The sequence below is a fragment of the Paroedura picta genome, chromosome 5, assembly GCF_049243985.1.
Source record: "Paroedura picta isolate Pp20150507F chromosome 5, Ppicta_v3.0, whole genome shotgun sequence".
Classification (NCBI taxonomy): domain Eukaryota; kingdom Metazoa; phylum Chordata; class Lepidosauria; order Squamata; family Gekkonidae; genus Paroedura; species Paroedura picta.
The window spans coordinates 77,770,360-77,789,939 of NC_135373.1; the positions used below are offsets into that span (position 1 = coordinate 77,770,360).

Genomic DNA, 19,580 nt, shown 5'->3' on the forward strand with positions numbered 1-19,580 from the left:
TAGCAATGATAATATTGATCAGGGCTTTCCCCATTTCTCCTCCTTCCCCTCCCCCCTTATGGGGCTAGTGATTTAAAATTTTTGTTTTATATTAATTCAATTGTATTTTAAACCATATTGACTTCTACAGTAACTTAATTTATGTTTCTGGCTTTTATATTGTTATATTGTTCAATGTTATGTTGTAAACAGTCCCAAGGCATCCAATTTTGAGAGAGTGGTATAGCAGTCTCCAAATAAATAAACAAACAGATAAATGCACCAATTTCCTGTTTGCTCCCATATTCAGCACAATACAAGCTTATCACCTAAGAAGCTGTCTATATTCCTATTCCCATTTCTCTGTTCTCATACTGTGAAATATCCCTGTCTATGACCCAGACTCTTCCACCGTGCCACCTTCAGCTGACTAAGGAGATTCTGCTGCTTCAAATAATTCTTCCCTTTCTCCCCTTACACTTGGAATGACCTCCCAGAACACCATCATCTGGCCTCTCAGACATGTCTCTCAATCCCGGAGTTCCGAAATGGCCAGTGATAGGCCTGGAGGGGGTGGGGGGGGTGGGGGCAGACGCATGTGTATACAATACTGCTTCCCAGCCATATTCTGAGTGATTGTATCACTTCTGGGGTCTCTTGAAGCTTGAAGTATGTTTCAGGGATTTCTCATTGGTAAAAAAGTTGAGAAAGGCTGCTGTAACCAATGCACAAGACTAGATTGCTCTTTAACATGAGCTATTCTTGAGCCAGTTTGGTGTAGTGGTTAGGAGAGCCAGTTTGGTGTAGTGGTTAGGAGGTTAGGAGTCTAATCTGGCATGCTGGGTTTGATTCTGCACTCCCCCACATGCAGCGAGCTGGGTGAGCTTGGGCTTGCCACGGCGCTGATAAAACTGTTCTGACCGAACAGTAATATCAGGGCTCTCTCAGCCTCACCCACCCCACAGGGTGTCTGTTGTGGGAAGAGGAAAGGGAAGGTGACTGTAAGCTGCTTTGAGACTCCTTCGGGTAGAGAAAAGCGGCATATAAGAACCAACTCTTCTTCTTCTATTCTGTTCTCATTGAAGACTCAGTCAATTGAGAGTTTTTAAAAAACAAAGTTACCTATGAATCCAAAGATGTCTTTAATAGTAGGCACAAAAATTACTAAGATGTTGTTAAGGGCAAGGATTACTGCAGCAATGAGAAAATGTCTCATCCAACTGAAAGGCCTTTTTGAGAACAAAAGTGTAGAAACTGATGTTCGAATCTGTAAAGGAATAGAAATGATAGATAAGAATACTTTAAGATACATTCTACATACTGTTGCAGCAAAAAATAGTAATGAAAGTAAATTAAAATATCTTTCTCATGTTCTTCTTTGTGAGAATTCCCCTGGATTATAATTATGTAATTTTATGAATGGTCTGTGTTCTTTTAGGCAGAACATCAAATATTAATAGTAGCATATGAGATAAATGGAAGTATATAGGACATAAATAGAAAAGATGTTCAAGAAACTCTAGTAAAAATGATGTGCAACACAGAGAAAATCCTGAGCCTCATCAACAAATCCACAGAGAACTTCCCAACTTTACTGATAACTCTTTCAAAAATGCTTTCAGTAAAAAATTGGATTCAGGTGGGTAGCCATGTTGGTCAGAAGCAAAGGAAGAAAGCTTGCTATGCATGCTCATGAAAACTCATACCCAGAATTAAACTCTCTTGGTCTTGAAGGTGCCACAGGACTCAGACTTTGTTTATTAAAAAATCCACAAAACGTAGTAATTAATTCTTGAAAAAATGTCATCAAGAAAATAGACACACCAGCAGTGCAATCTTAAGAAGATTTATACAATTCAAAAGCCATTGAAGTCACTGGACCGTACTTCATATCTGCAGCTCTCAGACTTAATAAGTAGGTAAAAGGTCAACAACCTGTCTGCTTGCCAGCCTCCAGATAGTGTTACACTGACATTCTCTCACTCCTTCAAGAAGTTCTAAGTGTAGGATCTCAATGGTCAACAGATTGTTTTGCCAGACTATTGGGGTGTATTCTGAGAGCCTTAAAATCAATGGGAACTTTGCTACTGACTTGGACATAGGCTATGAAAAGAAAATTTGAATTTGGAACAAGTAGAGCAGTTGCAAGGCTGCCATGGTGCAATGCTTCTAGTGAATTGCTGGTGACAGTGGAGACTAAATCCCCTTTGTGAAATGGAGTGGGGATGTACAGCTGGAGAGGTGAACTCAATCAAGTCTAGCAGTTTGGTGCCAGGGTCAGCCAAGTAAATCTATTATTCCTATGACAGGGGTCTATATCTACTTAGGGGATTTCCCAGATAGTCAGACAATTATGACTTGGAAAATGACCTCTAAGGCAACTTAAAAATAGACTGGTGATGTGAAGAATCTGTCAAACAAAGGCAGGGAAGAAGGGAAAGGGATTTGCCAGGATTCCAAATGACTTTCCCTCTTTGTCCAGTTTGTCTGTACTAACTGGGAGTGATTTCTGAGTGAACTTGGCAATAGGGGACCAATTTGTGAGTGTCTTGCTTCTACTGGGGCTCTTTACACCTGTGGGCATATAGTGTTACATTTTGCTGAACGTGGTATGATGCCTGAAAGCAGGGAGTATGAGGGACTTGTGGAACAGAATGCAAACGTCACTCCATGCAACAGGATAGCCTTTACAGACCTCATGCAAGTGTAATTTGAGAAACTTAGTCTGCTGAGAGCTGTTGTACTGCATCAGCTGGGAAGTCTGATGCATACTATGTAGGCTCTGTCAACAATACTTGCATTCACCTCTGCATGACTGTGACTTCCCTTGAGAAACCCACTGAAAGCTACTGGTATCACTGAAAGCCAGAACAAAGCAGTATTTTTCCTTTCCTTGCACCCTAGTCAGTTTTCTTTGAACATGTTTTTTCTTTTAAACCACCCCAGTTGTTCAAGAGGTGAGGTCTCCGCACATTCACTTATGATCTGCCCCCGATGCCTGCTTTTGAGTCCCAGAAGCACAGTCAACAGCTTAATTTTAGGCTGTTAAAAAGAAAAACATTTTAAAAGAAATAAACAATCAGTCATTGTGCAGGCAAGAAACCAACCTGGTATACTTATTTAGCACATTTTATTACCCCCTTTCTTGAAGGAACTTGGGGTGGCCCATGTCCTTCTTCTTTCCTCCCCCTCCCTTTCATCCTGACAATAACTCTCTGAGGTAGTTAGACTAAAAGAGCATGACCGGCCCAAGGTCACCCAGTAAGCTTCATAACCAAGAAAGGATTCTTACTTTTGCCTCTCAGGTTCCCATCCAACACTCTAGCAATTATACAACACTTGGTAATTTATAATCTGTCCAAAACTTTCCTTGCTTAATGTGGGGGAGATACAAAGTGCACATGCAGTCACAGGATTGTAGTCCAGTCCCCAAATCACTAACCAGGCTACAGGGGGCCAACCCCCAGCTAGAAAGTGGGAGACTTTTGAAAACTGAAATTCCCAACAGAACTGGAATTTTCTCTTAAAGGTGCAGGCTTTATTCTTTCAGAGGGAGAATTTGGCTCCTGGGTTTTCCATTGAGGCCTGAGTCAAGAACCACTGGTAGTCTTCAAGCAAAGGTTGGATACACACTTTTCTTGGATGCTTTAGGATGCTTAGGGCTGATCCTGCATTGAACAGGGGGTTGGACTAGGTGGCCTGTATGGCCCCTTCCAACTCTGTGATTCTATGATTCTAACCAAGGGAAAACTGTTAGAGGCTTTCCAAGGAAAGACTTGGGGAAAGCCTATTTGTGAAGGATAAAGCATATATGCTAAACTGGAGTGGAGAAAGGGGTCATTTATGTAAGATCTGCTGTTGGCATTCCACCAGTCTCAAAGCCATCTGTCAGCTAATGCCAGCTTATTCAAAATGTTCAAGATCTTCACCACTGGAACTTCCTGTTGTTTTATCTGAAATACATCATGAGCAACTGAAGCCACCTTGAGAAAACTGCAGACTGTCTTTTAGCTATGGCTGACACCTAGTGTGGTGCAGTGGTTGAGAGACTGAGGAGATCTTGATCTCCATCCCCAGTCAGCCATACAGCTTACTGAATAACCTTGGGCCTTCTCTCTCTTTGGGTTTTTCAGACTGCGGCCACCTTTTGTGTTTCCACATGTATCATGCCACTTCTGATGATTGCACTATTCATGGGATCAGTTCAGACTGCCCCTCATGTTCCCTCTGTTCCGTGTTTCCCCCTCCCCCATTTTTCTGCATTTCAGCAGCCTTGTTCTTGCCACCTTCCTACATTAGAGTAGCCTCATTCACTCTTATGTAAAGTGCAGTAGGTTCTCGAACAGCAACTCTGAAGCACAGAAATTGTTTGCTCAATCACTTGGCCATTGACATTTTAAACTGGAAACATTAAAAGAATGTAACCAAAAGAAGGATGTTTGCAACTGAGGAGGAAGATGCAAAGGGTCAAGAGACAATTTGGTAGATTTTATGCAAGAGTAGCACTGTTGGCTTTGAGATGATTTCTCTCATGTAAAACAAGAGGGGTACATGATCACAGCTCTCTCAGACTGGAGAGAAAGGCAGAGAAAGGAGACCAGACTGACCAGACCAGACACACACACACACACACACACACACAAGGTAGAGCAACGAGGATGGCATTTCCAATGAGAGTGACTGCTTGTTTCAATACAGTCCCCTTCCATTGCTGAAATGTTTCCACACTGGGATGAATTTTTTTTAAAAGCATCCAAACCTGCCTGCACTCTCTGGGTGGTTTTGGCGGGCAGGTTGTGCTGAAGTCACCACAGAGGCTTTTTTGACCATACATTTCACTCGGAGGAAAAAAGGGTGGGAGAAACCAGCTTTAATAGGAACCAGGGGAAACGGTGAAGGCATGAGAGTCATGGGATGTTTACAAATTTGTTCAAACACAAGAAAAAAACATGCTGACATTGGGTAATGCAAGTGGATGTTTAAGGCAATGTGAAAGACGCCTTTCTTATTTTGCCTAACTTACATCACCTGGTTGAGGAAAATGGAGAAAAGGAGCACCAGGTCTTTGGAGGAAAAGTTATGGTTCTGTTTAGTGGATCTGAAACTTTTGGAAATGTGATCTGACATCACTGCCAGGTTCAGTGTGAACCCAGGTGCCACTAGCACAAATCTGGGAGGTAACAGGAGTTTTGCTATGGCCATCACCTCCTGTTTCACCACCAGCCAGGAGTAAACCAAGTCTCTGCAGCTTAGTGGTGCCAAAGGGAGGGGCTCAGCTGGTGGAGGCAACTGGAATAGACAATGGCTATTAACTCCTGTATGACGAGCAGCTGAAAATGAGTCAAGTCTCTGGAAAATGAACAGGGCAAAGGAGGAAACTTGGCAGCTCTGTGGTTAGCTCAGGAGACTGAGGCTCATGACACCCCTGTGGGGGAGTTTCAAGCCATTCACAGTGTAAGCACTACCATCTTAGACAGAAAGATGACTAATATTCTAAATGATAATGGATACACTTTACCTGCTGAGAGTACACTAAAAAAGGAGGTGGGCTTGGATTTCTTCAATGCTAAATCAGGGGTCTGTTATATTTTTATTCCTGTAGGCACTTTTGGAATTTTGAAAGGGGGTGGTAAGTGCCGTCCTAAAATGGCTGCCACAGGAAGTAGAGTCAAACAGAATACCTCCCTCCGCATACTTCCTGGGAAGATGGAAAGACTGCAGAGGGATTTGAACTACACACTAAGGAAAGCCTAGGTTACCAGTGTTTCTTATCCTCCAATGGAAAATGTTTTGAGTAAAGCAGATAATGACATCCCCTGCCTTACCATGGCTGTGCCTGCTTTCTGAAAAAACTTGATGACTGCCAAGGGAAGCATATGGGAAGTAGTATGGCACCCATGAGCAGCACCCTGGGGAATCCTGTTCAAAAATATGGCTGGTGAAACAATGTCAAGTGAACAAGTGAATTTCCAAGTGTGTGTGTGTGTGTGTGTGTGAGAGAGAGAGAGAGAGACAGACAGCAATTTCAGCTTTGACCTAGTAACATATAAATAATATTCTGACTTACAGGGAACAGGACTATTGGCACCGTCAGTGTCACAGCTACAAGCACTGCAAAGCGAACCATCAAGAGCAGAGTGTCAAAAGTGTATACTCTGGTATATGTGTGAAGTAGCTCATCTTCGACTTCCCCTAAAGAAAAGAAATTAAAAAATACCTCTTTCAGCCATTGAATATATATATATATCCCAAAGGGTAAAAGTGATTGAATAAAGAAGTAATAGTATCACAAGACAGACAATTATTGGTCTAGTGGTTTAGATCTAGTGCAGAGATAACACTTGTCAGAACTGAGAATAATTTGTTGCGTTAACCCTGGCTGAATTTCTGATAGTGCAGTCCTAAATGGACTTGACTTCAATGGATGAAGAAGTAAAATGCACAGTCCTGGCATTGTTGCTGAGAACTGCTTATCACTTTGTCAGCAGAGAGGCTGAGTAGATGAAGTAACTGTCACAACCATACTTTGTTTTTTTGTAGATGTAACAATTAATGGTGGTTCATATAAGCCACTATTGGCAACTCCTTTCATGCCTGCATCTACTATTTCTTTCATACTATGTAATAAAAGCGAACGGGACTTACCCCAGGGTGCAATTGCTGCAGCGGGGAATTTCCTATTGCAGGAGAAAATGCTGGAGGGCTCCAGACTACATGTCCCATAGTCCTTTGGGGTGAGTATGGCTGGCAGTGGCTGATTGGAGGAGAGAGCGCATGCTGGCTCTCTCTGCCTCCTCCTCTCTGCCCTTCATAGAGAAGTGGGTAGGAGGCGCCTACCCACTTCTCTATGAAGGGCAGAGAGGAGGAGGCAGAGAGAGCTAGCATGCATTTCCTATGCATTTCCTATTACAGAGGACAGGGTCCTACGCTACCTGTGGCACTTGCGTACTCAGCGAGTTTCTCCCAGGACTATGAATGTGCAGTTAGCGGGTTTGACATTTTTGTGCAAGGCACAGGGGTGGTGGGCTTCCTTGTCATCTTTTCTTGCATGCCGGGCAATTGCCAGATGGAAAAGAGCAACACCAACATGTGGGGATGCCAGGCATCCTATTTCCTGTGGCATTTTAGAAAGCTTGTTAAACCACCTACTGGGGGTGTGCATCAATACATATGCGACATTTTTATTTGGAACAACGTTTACACTGGCTTTTTATGGTGCCTTTAGGAGTTCAGAGCTGTTGGCAAACTCCAGTAGTGATCTTGGTACCTGAGCTATTGCAAGAGAAGGCGTGCAAATTTTGAAAGGAGATCTTCACATTATTCTATGCTGCTCCAAAACTGATCAATTGGGATGTGGCACGATCATTGTTTTACAGGCTTCTCATAAGATGGGGTCCTGCCCTGTACGCAGTACAAGGGCTTTCCTCTTGGTCTGCCCAGACACGGGGGGTCCACTGTTAATCCATTTGGATGGTACTCATTTGACTCAATATCAGTTTGGGGCCATGCTACGTACCACACTGGGTTGGATGGGGTTGCTGGCCAACCAGTACAGCACCCACTCTTTCCGGATTGGGGCAGCGACGGACTCTGCAGCCAGTGGTTTACTTCCAGACAGAGTCATGGTGGTGGGTTGTTGGCATTTGAGGGCATACGAGCGGTACATTCGCCCTGAATATATAACATATTCAATATTACAGGTTTGGAAAAAGAGGCTCCAAAGGTCTTGATTATCGGCCATAATATTGCACACTGGCGCTACGCAGTACGGTCCGGGTGGAACAACAACACGGGGCTCGAAGGCTGATTTCGAATTTCCTGGGCAGGACGGCGTGGAATGCACTGGGCATCACTTCTAGATGACCTGGCCACAGCTGTCCATCATACTGGTACCCCTGACATAGTTAATACAGTTAGGTGAGAATGATCTCACAAAGGTTAAGAGAGCTTGGTTTGTGGATTACATCTGTCGTGATTTTAAGATTATTGGTCTACGATTTCCGAAGACCCAAATTGGGTGGTCATCCCTGCTGGAATGGCGTGTTTGGGGAGGGGCCCTTTCCCCACAGAAGGTGAATGTCACCAGAAGGAAAGTCAACAAGATGGTGTCTAAGTTTTTGGCAGAAACAGGGGGCTGGTGTATCCCACACCCTGACATTAGTCACCATTTATGGGCACTGTATAGGAAAGACAGAGTCCATCTCTCAGAATGGGGGATGGACTTACGGTTGCATGACGCCTGTCATGCATTGTTCCAGCTTGGGAGCATTGGCAGGAGCAGGAGTATGGGGCCCCACTCCCCTGCTCTGTGGCAGTAAGTGGCATGGGGAAGATCTATTCGAGAGCTGGCCAAGCCTGCATGCTGGCCTGCTGTAGTAAAGGGGGCCTCCATAAGAGACTGTGAGAATGTGGAGCCAGGCAAACCCGCTCATGGAGCTGGGGCCCTGGCAGCAGAACCACAGTTCTGGGTGGCAATTGGAACTGAACAGAGGTTCACGCCTCAAAGGGTTCCAAATTGATGCCACTTCCCTGTCAATCAACAGGCCACTGGGTGCTCGGGAGAGCCTGGAGGACACCAGAGGTACCAGGGCATGCCTACTGGCTTAAACTGGGGTTGCCTTGTGGCCGGATGGCTACAAGATGGCTGTATCTGTTCCCCATGCTGTCCAACGCTATGTTAATAAAGTTGTGGCCAATTTAATGTCAATATATGAGGTGTCTGTGTCGTCTATGGCAGGAAGGTGTTCACCTGCAAAGCAATAGCTCTTAAAGGAATTTTAGAATAATGTGTGGCACCCAGAAGGTCTTCCATGGAGCATCTCATCCACTATTTCCTCATTCCCTTTCCTTGAAAGCCCCCATAGCCTCTACTCTTTACCTGCTTTCTGCTGTCCATCCCACCCATGAGACTACCTACCTTTATCTGCCCCCTCTGTCTGCAGTTTTCCCTCCTTCCCTTCCCCTAGCAGCCTTTCTTCAGGAAAAATCTGGCCCAGCTGCATCATGAGAAAACTTCAAGGACTTGCAGGAAGCATCTCACTTTCCTTGTTATTCCCTCCCCACACAATTTCCTCTTTTCCTGGCAGCCCCTATATCTTCTCCCTCTTGCTTGCTTCCTTTTCTCCTTTCCACCCATCAGCCAACCTGCTTTTTATCTGTCTCCCATCATCAGTTATATTTATTATTTATTTACTTCATTTATAGCCAACCTTTTCTCCCAATGAGAACCAAAATCACCTTACATCATTCTCCTCTGCTCCTTTTAATCCTCATAGCAACCCTGAGAGGTAGGTTAGGTTGAGTGGCCCAAAGTCACCCAGTGAACTTCCACATGAGCTTTGGAATTTGAATCCAGATCCTAATCTAAAAATCTAACCACTATACCACAATGGCTGGTGAACTGCTGCTGAACAGTAGCAAGGCTGTTAAAAAGTAGTAGCTTGGCTTGTCTAGGACATGTGAGTTGAATGGTAGGAAGTAATTTCTGGTTGCTGGCAGGCCTGGCTCTGATGAATCCTTCCTCAAAGACCCTGGAATGGGCATTGCCTCTTCCTCTGCCCTTTATTGACAGAAACCAAGGCCTGAATGCTAGCAATAGTGATGTTACCTAACAGTCACTTAGAACATTTGTTTCTTAAGCAACAGGTGCTGCTTCTATCTTTCTGTAGATTAAAAAAAAAACTTTACCTGCAAACATGCCATTTTCCTCAGGTTTGTTGAAAAATCTGTCTTGTCTACCCATAACCACAGTTCATGGATTTAAGGAGCCACAGATGGGATCATGTTGAAAATTAAATATATTGGCATGTTGGATCCAGCCCACTTTTTCTTGTTACCTCACCCACTGCAGACCCCATCCCACATGGCTTTTGTCCATGCATGTCCCATGATCTCCAGCATAGCTTTTTTGGTGGTTGAAGGGGAACTCTTCCTCTCTTTTTCAATTCTGGAAAAGCTGGTTGGATCCAACCAAATGTTCTTTCTTTCACAAAGCTAGCAAAGCATTTTGTAAAGCAGAAGAAAAACTGAAAACAAAGGTGATAAGAAAACAAAGGTTTCATAATAATAAAAAATCTTGAATATCACAAGACTTCTAGAGACTCACCATAAAATGTAAGGTAGCCAAATAGGGCAGCTAGTAGATACATGATAAGCATCCCAGTGATGGAGACATTGGAAACATTTTGCATCCGTTTCCGTGATCGGCTGCAGAAGAAAATATAAGAAACAATATGCAATTAATTATGAATTTTTCAAGAAATATATGTAGATAGGCAGTCATATCAGTGGCCCATTTAGCATTATATTGTCTACTTTGAATGGAAGTTCTCCAGAACCACAAGCCAAGGACCATACAAATATACACATGAAATTGCCTTTTACTGAATCTGCCTCTTGGTCTGTCCAGATCTGTGTTTCTCTGTGTTATCAGGAAGAAGTCTTTCACATCCCCTTACTATCTGATTATTTTAACTGGACGGAATCTGGGACATTCTGTATGTAAACAAAATGCCACTGAACCAGAGCCATACCCACAAAAGTCATCCCCTATACTTATGATCATTTAACTGGAAATAATAAGAATTGTCCTTGTGTTGTTCGGTGTACAAAGCAGACGCTCTACAATTTAGCCATATTTTTTGTCCAAAAACACAGCTTTTCTATATATCCAGGTTTACAATAGACTATCATGTCAAATATGTATATTTCAAAACCTTTTCTAAAGTTTTTATTTCTGACCTACTATGTTGGGTGTCTTTATTACATCATTTACATCAGTTTTATACTGGATTAATTATTATGTAACCTCCATCCACACAACAATTCTAACAGTGTGGCAGCTAGAAATCTGGAACAATGTCATACAAAACTATGGATTGATTGTGGAAAAATCAAAATAAACTGGTGATGATTTTAATGTTCAAGGCCTTAAGCAACCTAGGCCCTGTATATCTGAGGGACCGCCTCTCCAAATATGTCTCCTGAAGAATGCTATGATCGGCAAATTTCAACCTGCTGGTGTTCCCTGGTTCCAAGGAAGTATGCTTGGTCTCAACAGCCTGGTGGAATGAGCTGCCAGTAGAGCTCCAGGCTCTGTCAGAGCTACCAAAGTTCCAAAGGGCCTGTAATATAATGTTCTTTTGCCAGGTGTACTGTTGACGGTATACAAGCACATAGGAACATTAGAACAGGCCTCCCTCCTCTCCTCTTCACTTCTCCCCATCACTGGAGTCCAGGCACTTGGACCCTAAAATCAATCTAGAAATATTTTACTTGGAGGAATGGTTGGAACATTTTATACATCATAAATAAGAAATTAGATTTTAACTGTCTATTGTTTTTAAAACATTGTGTTTATATGTTTTATATTAATTAATTAATCCAATTTATACTCCACCTTCCGTCTTGGATTACATAATAGTTCTCCATAAAATCCTCGATAATCCCCCCCCCAAAGTTTAAACGCCCCAATCACAAGACGGTAGAAAAAAAAAAAAAACTCTCCAGCCTCCCTACAAGATGGTTCATCAGATGGAATAGTGTAGGCTGAGGGGGCCCATTGATCTTAACAGACCCAACCTCAACTGAAGATCAGGCAGAAGAGCTCTGTTTACAGGCCTTGCAGAACTCTGAAAACTCCTCAGTTCTCCTGGGAGCTTATTCTACCAGGTCAGGGCCAGGACTGAAAAGATCCTGGCCTGGGTTGAGGGCAGGTATATCTTTCTGGGGCCAGGGACCACTAACAAATTAGTACCCACAGAACAAAGAGCCCTGCAGGGAGCATAAGCAGACAAGTCCCTCAGGTAGGCAGGCCTGAAGCCGCAGATGGCCTTGAAGATCCAAACCAAAACCTTGAACTTGATTCGGGCCATGACTGGCAACGAATGCAGCTGCCTCAGCACAGGCTGGATGTGAGTCCTCCAAGATGAACCAGTGGGGACCCTAGCAGCTCCAGTCTGCACCAGTTCGAGTTTCTGGGTCAAGGACAAGGGAAGATCAACACAGAGTTATAGAAATCCAATCTAGAGGTGACCGTCACATGGATCACTTTGGCCAGACAGTCCAGAGGCAGGTAGAGTGCTAGTAGGCATGTCTGCTGAATATGATAAAATGCCATGTGCACTAGCCCTGTGACCTGTGCCTCCATCGATAGGGAAGCATCCAGAGTCACCCCTAAATTCCTGGTTGTGGGTGAGATGTTAATCTACACCCCTGCAAAGGTTGGGAGATGCACTTACTGTCCTGCTCCTTTCCTGCACAACCACAGGACATCCATTTTAGAGGGATGGAGTTTCTGTTGGCTCTGCTCTAACCATCCAGCTATGGCTTCCAAACATCTAGCAAATGTATCCAGGGGGGGAATCCAGGTGGCTGTCCATGAGGAGATAGAGCTGGGTGTCATCTGCATATTGATGGCAACCCAGCCCATAGCTGTGCACCAGCATAGCTGTACACCAGCTGTCCTAGCGGGTGCATAAAGATGTTAAATAATATGGGGGAGAGTATTGCACCCTGTGGTACCCCGCAAGGGAGTCTTTACAGGTGCAACAAAATCTCCCCTACTGCCACCCTCTGTTTCTGTTTCCGGAAAAAGGAACACAGTCATTGAAGGGCTGCGCCTCGCATACTGGCCCTCGTGAGGCGGTGGACCAGTAATTCATGGTTGATCATGGCAAATGTGGCTGACAGGTTGAATATGAGTATGGCCGACCCACCCTGATCTAGCTGGCACCAGAGATCATCCACAAAGGTGATCAGCACCATCTCCACAATGTGGCCGGGACAGAAGCCCGACTAGGATTCTGTTACCCACTCTGAAACTGTTGCCAGAGAAGGGTGGTCAACGAATTAAATCAAATGAAATAAAATGAAATCAAATGAAATCAACAAATTATTATTATTATTATTATTAATAATAATAATATTAATATTAATATTAATATTAATATTAATATTAATATCAATATCAATAATAATAATAATAATAATAATAATAATAATAATAATAATATAGTGCAGATGTTGTATGGCATTAGTCCAATGATTCTGCATTCCAGTGTCTTACCTTTCCCTGTACTTATTTTATTCACTTCATTAAAAAGCAATTCATTAAAAAGGTGAGGTTTTTTTGTGCACAGAATGTACAGATAGCTAGATTTCATCTACTTAGAAACAAAGTAGAAGGAGCACAATGATCCTGCACGGAAAGGCTGCTCTTCCCAGTTTGTTAACAGGTGGACCACACAACATTGTTGTCATTTGAAAGGCAACATCAAAGGGTGTGTATTCATAAGCTGAGCCAAAAAAAAAACCCACTGGTATTTTTTTGGTGTTACTGAAGCTGAATATAGATCAGAAAATTGTACTGGCTACCAGTGTCAAAATGAAAGGCAAACTTTTCAACTTTTATTCTGATTTATTCAGCTACACCAAAGAACAACTGGGACAGTGAGAGCTAAAAGCTCTACCTCAGCTGGGGCTGGGAACTCTCCATTCCTGTTGCTCCAGTCATTCCTGGGCTGGCTCCTTTTGCAGCTCAGATCACCCAGGGGGAACATTGATTCTACTGGGGCATGTTCTTACAGATTGTTTTGTTTAAACTGAACCACAAGAGGATTCTGACCAGGGATGGAGAGTTCCCAGCCAGGTCAGCGTGCAGCAGGGAAAGACCTTCCTGCCTCACACTGATCCTGGGGCCAGCTTCTCCTGCAGCTCAGTTTAAACTATGTTTCAAGAGAAGTCACACTAGTCCTAAGGCAGCCTTTTTCAACCTTTTGACTGTGGAGGAATCCTTGAAATATTTTTCAGCCTTCCAGGAACACCAGAAGTGGTGACATGTCACTTCAGAGAAGTGGGCCTAGAAGAGGTGGTAGCTAGCCAGTCAATCCATCCCTTATAATTTCCATTGTGCAGAAAGAAACTAGGCCTGTAGACCAATGGGGAAGTGGGCTCCAGTCATGTTGAGTGAAGTCAGCAGCCACCCAAACTCCTGGGAAAGGCCACATAACTCCTGGGGAGCTCTTAGGGTCAGGCCCTTAAATTTGTATTTTTCTTCTCCAGTCCACTGAACCTGAAAAAAATCAGGATTTCCAAATAATCTTAATACTATACTGGTATTGGAATCTGGTATTTTGTGTGTGTGTGTGTGTGTGTGGAAATACTGGATTTTTTCCAGGTCCAATAGACCAGAACTGAAAACTGCTAAGTTTTTTTTTTTTTGCACACCCATGAAGTATCACTGAATAAAAATAATAACAGTGAATATCAGTGAATAAAAATGATAACAACAAGAATATGGAAATGAAAGTACAGACTAGAAAGAAAAAAAATATCAAAAATGTATAAATATAAACAAAAGTGAAATGATCCATGCTGAAGTATAGAGGTTGAAAATGGTAGATCTGTGAACAATAATCTTACTTTTTCAGTTCACTGTATATGGGTAGAACTTCAGGGTGGCATACGAATGCAAATGCCAGGATTGGTATTGTGTAGGCAGTCTATAAACAAAACAAAACCAAGTTTAGTATGTTTTAGTATATGTTGACCAGATTAGTATAGAATGATTAATATGAAAGGAAATTATGTATAAAAATATATGCCAGATCAGGACCCAGAGCTGACAAAAACTTCCTGATAATGAAAAATATCTGAGGTAGCTTTATACTCATGGTTGTCGTTGATTGTTTACTGGTCAATCTGAGTAAGAAATGTAGCAAACTGACCACCTTTGCAATTACCACAATAGCTACTCAACAACCTTGAGCTTCATTGAATGGAAGTAAATATTTCAGCTTATTAATATAAGTTAAGTGAAACTCTAAGATTCCTTTGGGTTGTGAAAAATGCAGGCACCAAATGGGCAATTTTCTGCCAAGCAAGTGATCACAGAGTCTTACCCGTGAGTTAAACACAAAATACTTGGCTTGGCATTTGTCATTGTCTTCACTGTGAGCTTCATATTGTACTCCACTTTGATGCTGATCTTTGGTTTCTTCAAAACTTGAATAATGCAAATGGGTGCTTTCCATCATAAAATTGACACCTGAATTAGCAGAATCATTTGGGAACATCACTATGTGTATTGGAACCGTGGTGTTGTTATAGGACCAGTTGCCAAGGTCATTGTCCAAGACAGGGAGAGGACAAGGTATTTGAGATTTCTTGTAGATCACCTGAAATAAGATTATAGAGACCATATTTAATGTTCAGTTGGTAGTACCACTACCCTACGGTAGTTGCATCATTATCGCTCTCTCTCTCTCTCTCTCTCTCTCTCTCTCTCTCTGTCTTAGGTAACTTAATGTAAGCACAAATCTTTGCTTGAGGATGGAAGGACCATAGAGTCCAACTTCTCAGCATCTGCTTCCTACTACAGCCACAAATATAGGTCCTTGGAAAGGGGAACCTCCAAGAACAGCTTGGTGGGGGACTGGGAAATGGAAGTCTGCTTGAAAGGAGAGAAAAGCAAAAAATCACACTGCCTTTCATCTATGGACATTCTAAATGGGATGCAAACCCTTATGTTAATGAAGACAGAGAAGCCATATTAAAATGTCAGTCATAGACCGTTTATGCACTGGGAACTTCACTGCCTCAGCTTCCATGCAGAAACACAAATCAGGGGGAGATGAGGTGAACTGGACCAAAATGCTCCCCCGTGTGGGTGCAGGAAGAGGTGGGGCAACCTGCCATGACTAAAACTCCAGCCTGCAGCCCGGCATGAAACCTCCAGTGCATAAACGGTCATATGGAAGACAATTGTGGATGACACTGCAAAAAACTGGAGCTATTATCCACATTCATCAAGCACTGCATCACATGCACTTGGGTAATGTAAAGGTTCAACATACACTAGCAAGATGTTTTGTACAATTACTTACCACACTCAAAAAGAATACCATGCAGGTGAGTGAAAATCCACTCGTATAACCAAGATACCCTAAAAAAACAATAAAGTAAATGCACAGAAAGTTAATCTAAAAGCAAAATCAGTGCATTAATACAAATATTTAATGGAAATCTGCAATTATATATGCATTTTAATAAGGAGGGAGGTTTACCTAAATTTTTTAGAAGTGAAAGCGGTAGAATAACTGCAATGCTCACAAATATTACGAGGTAGTTGCCATTTAGATACCATTCCCTAGAATGAAAAAAAGAGATGCTCTACTAATCAGTTATGTTAAGATGATCAGCAGATGAATGGTTTTTATGGAACTAAGCATTTGAACACATACCCTGAATTTTCTTGAAGTCCCAAAAACGATCTGATTACTTCTGGGAGCTCATATTTAATAATAAAGAGGTAGCTTGACATTGCTGTAATAAGAAAAACATTTAATTGGTAAAGATTGAGAGAGTATGGTGACGTTAACTGACTGACTGACTGACTGACTGACTGACTGACTGACTAAAGACTGAGAAAGACTGTTTATGAGAGACCGTTCACTGCCCCAGCTCTCATGCAGGAGTACAAATTGGGGGTGGATGAGATGCACCAGGCCAAATGCTCCCCCGTGTGGGTGCAGTAAGAGGTGGGGCAACCTGCCATGACTGAAACTCCAGCCTGCAGCCCAGGATGAAATCTCCAGTGCATTTATAGTCAAAGTCACAGCTGGCTTAATGGCAAACCTCTGGGATTTTCAAGGCAAGAAACATTCAAAAGTAGTTTGCCATTGCTTGGTTCCATGTCAGCTGGAGTACAAGAAGCTCAAAGTTGTATGAAGGGGTCAAATAGATTAGGAGATCTGTTATCAGGATCATTTACATCTTATCTTCCTGTACCCTTAAAAATTCCTCAAGGCCATTTTCCTCCCTGCATTTTTATTAGCCTATATCCTATCCACCTTACTCAGCAAAATCCAAAACCTTATTTTAGTGTAAGGTTCCAATGTCAGAGGCTCTCATTCAGGAAAAGCGACTTAAGATGGAGGAAACCCCTTAAGCTGGAAAAGGACTTCAAACCTTGCTAAGTAAAGTGGTGGGAGAGAGACCAGAGTTTCCCTGGTTTAAATCAGCCTTTTGGAGCCCCCCCCCCCCGGTGTGAGAAATCATGTAGGTAACTGAATGTTACATGTATTCTTTTTACTTGCAAGAGAAAATGGCATACACAAAAGGGTCTTGTCCCCTTCGGAGTACTATGACATTGATCTTATTTGCAACCCCCCTACACTCGTCATTTCTTATAACTTAAAAGCAATAATTGAGACACACATTCCTTCACATCAATTTCATTTTGCCCCTCAGTATCATGTTTGCAAATGCCTTAAGCCTCTTAAATTCAACCGCATTAAAGGCTGATTCAGCCCAGCAAATCATAATCAGAAGCTGATTGGTCCTCTCCATATATTCTTTCATGCCAAACATTGTGCTGTATTTTCCTGTATCAAAGCATCTGTGATTAGTTCTGAATTCAGCTTTTCTGAATGCCTTTGCCAGCTGGCTTTGCATTCCCTGCTAAAATTGGGCCATTCATTACAGCATCTCTTGTTGTCACATTGATGTCGATAACACAGTATATCCTCATATACGCTTTCTGTTTGCTACTACGGCATCCCCCCCCAACTGTTTTGCTCGTGCCTTCAGAATCCTGTGGAATTTTAGCCTAAAAATATTGCCTAAAAGTTGCCACAAATAATTTTTAGCATCTTGCTAATTTAGGGTTGCTAAGAGAATCAGGCACAATAACTCAGCAATGTTACTTCTGCTGTGAAACCATATATGACTTCACTGTGTTAGAATGATACTCTAGAATTCACCCTAAACTTTATCCCATTGTAGTGACATCATGTTTTGGTTTGCATCAGAAATGACACTGTCAATGAGACACCATTCCCACCCCCTGCCCTGCCACCCAGTTTTGCTCCTACTATTCTCTGGAGCAGCAGCAGAGGTCTGGGGATGCTGAGCAGGAAGTCTCCCTCTGAAGCTGAAAACCTGGGATCTTTATATTTAGTTATTTATTGGTTTTATAGATTTCCCCTCCTGCAAGCAGGCTTGGGGCTGGTCACAACATTTATCCATGTTCACTATTAAAATTACAATTAAAACATAAATAAAACTGTGTAGTGCTCCAATTTTCCCTTCGAGTTTATCTTTCAGTTTGTGGTGGGAATACCCCAGAGATGAATGCCCATACTAGTGGCACTCAAGCACATCCCTCTGGACAAGCTGTACAAGTGGGTGCATGAAGATGTTAAATATCATTGTGGAGAGAACCAATCCTGTATCTATTTTTCAGGTGGGAGAATGGGGGAACAGACAAAAGCTCTGTTTCAGTAAGACATTTTAGTAAGGCGACAGAGAATAAATGAAATTGAATAGGTAGCAGTACAATTGCCCCAACCAAACATAAGTAGCAGTAAATGCCTTGCCAATGGAAAGATGGATGTGACCCATGCCATGTTGCTATGGCATTGACTGCCTCTGGTTTAAGAACAATTTAGCAGTCTAGGGCCTGGTTTCCAGCTGGTGTCCACCATGCAATGGCAGTTGTAATCTGATTCATGAAGCTGAAATGTTAAAAGCAGCTAGGGGAGCCACAAGCATCCAAAAATCACAAGTATAAAAATCTGGTGGCATCCACCCGGGACTACACATCTACCCATGTCCCTAAATTATACATCTTATTTTGGCTTATATACAGACAGTCTAGACAGCCCACTGGAAGGTCTGAGTCTGGATCTTCCCAGTGTTTTGTAACCATCTGATATCCTGATTTGGACTGGAGCCATGTCAAGATATGAAATTGGGTTTAATCCCCCCCATCCCTGTGTGGTTTCACCTATCTGAGTATGAAAATCCAATTATAGATCCTCCAGCTCCCCTCCCCCTGACCTCTGTGAATCCCATCCTTTGTGTATGGGAGTGGTAAACTATATTCTACAATAAAATTAGTTTTCAGTATCAGAAAGTTCATTCATGCTATTCATTAGTATGCAGATACTATCCTAAGCATAAAAATTGCCATTGTCTTTCTATTCATTTAGTTTTGAGGCCTGTTGCTATGTTGACAGGGTTATTCTTCTTTTGTTGTAAATCAAATTATTCCCATTTTAAAAAGCTGGCTGGGAAGGTAGGAAACCTACAAGCCACATCCTCAGCATCCTCAGTTTCAGTTCCTTCTGCTTATCCTACCCCAGGGCAGTTCTTACTTGGGCTTATATACATTAGTATCCCACTATTGCTTAATTGTACTGAAACAAAAGAACCAAATCTGTTCTCTCATGAATGCAAATTTTAGTTCTTATTACCCCAAAATAAGCCTCACTGAAACTTGAATGAATGCCCGTCTTCCCTTTTGTTCTCATAGGGCTGCCACCCTCCAGATGGTGGCTGGAGATCTCCTGGGATTACAGCTGATCTCCAGGTGACAGAGAGCAGTTCCCCTGTAGAAAATGGCTGCATTGGAAGATGGACTCTATGGCAATAGACCCCATTAAAGTCCTACCTCTTCCCAAACCCTGCTCACCCTCAGGCTTCACCTCCCCAAATCCCTAGGTATTTCCCATCCTGGAGCTGGTAACCCTGTGTTCTTATGATGCTTGTGATAAGTTGATCAAGCAAAGTAACTGCCCCACTCTGCTGCCCAAGAGGGA

The 19,580-nt window shown here is 42.6% G+C and overlaps 1 protein-coding gene and 1 long non-coding RNA gene across 2 annotated transcripts in view; one reads left to right on the forward strand and one right to left on the reverse strand.

Moving 5' to 3' along the window:
- The window catches only part of LOC143837992 (uncharacterized), a 137,241-nt gene that overhangs the window by 32,775 nt on the left and 84,886 nt on the right, over positions 1 to 19,580 (forward strand). The gene's annotated exons all lie outside the window — the stretch shown is intronic.
- The window catches only part of SLC38A4 (solute carrier family 38 member 4), a 40,518-nt gene that overhangs the window by 4,043 nt on the left and 16,895 nt on the right, over positions 1 to 19,580 (reverse strand). The window contains exons 7-14 of the mRNA XM_077338645.1: positions 16,221 to 16,302; positions 16,044 to 16,126; positions 15,864 to 15,922; positions 14,880 to 15,155; positions 14,401 to 14,480; positions 10,085 to 10,185; positions 6,047 to 6,171; positions 1,102 to 1,246 (exon numbers count right to left, since the gene is read on the reverse strand). Coding sequence (XP_077194760.1) covers positions 1,102 to 1,246; positions 6,047 to 6,171; positions 10,085 to 10,185; positions 14,401 to 14,480; positions 14,880 to 15,155; positions 15,864 to 15,922; positions 16,044 to 16,126; positions 16,221 to 16,302 — 951 coding nt within the window. The remainder of the gene's footprint in view (positions 1 to 1,101; positions 1,247 to 6,046; positions 6,172 to 10,084; positions 10,186 to 14,400; positions 14,481 to 14,879; positions 15,156 to 15,863; positions 15,923 to 16,043; positions 16,127 to 16,220; positions 16,303 to 19,580) is intronic.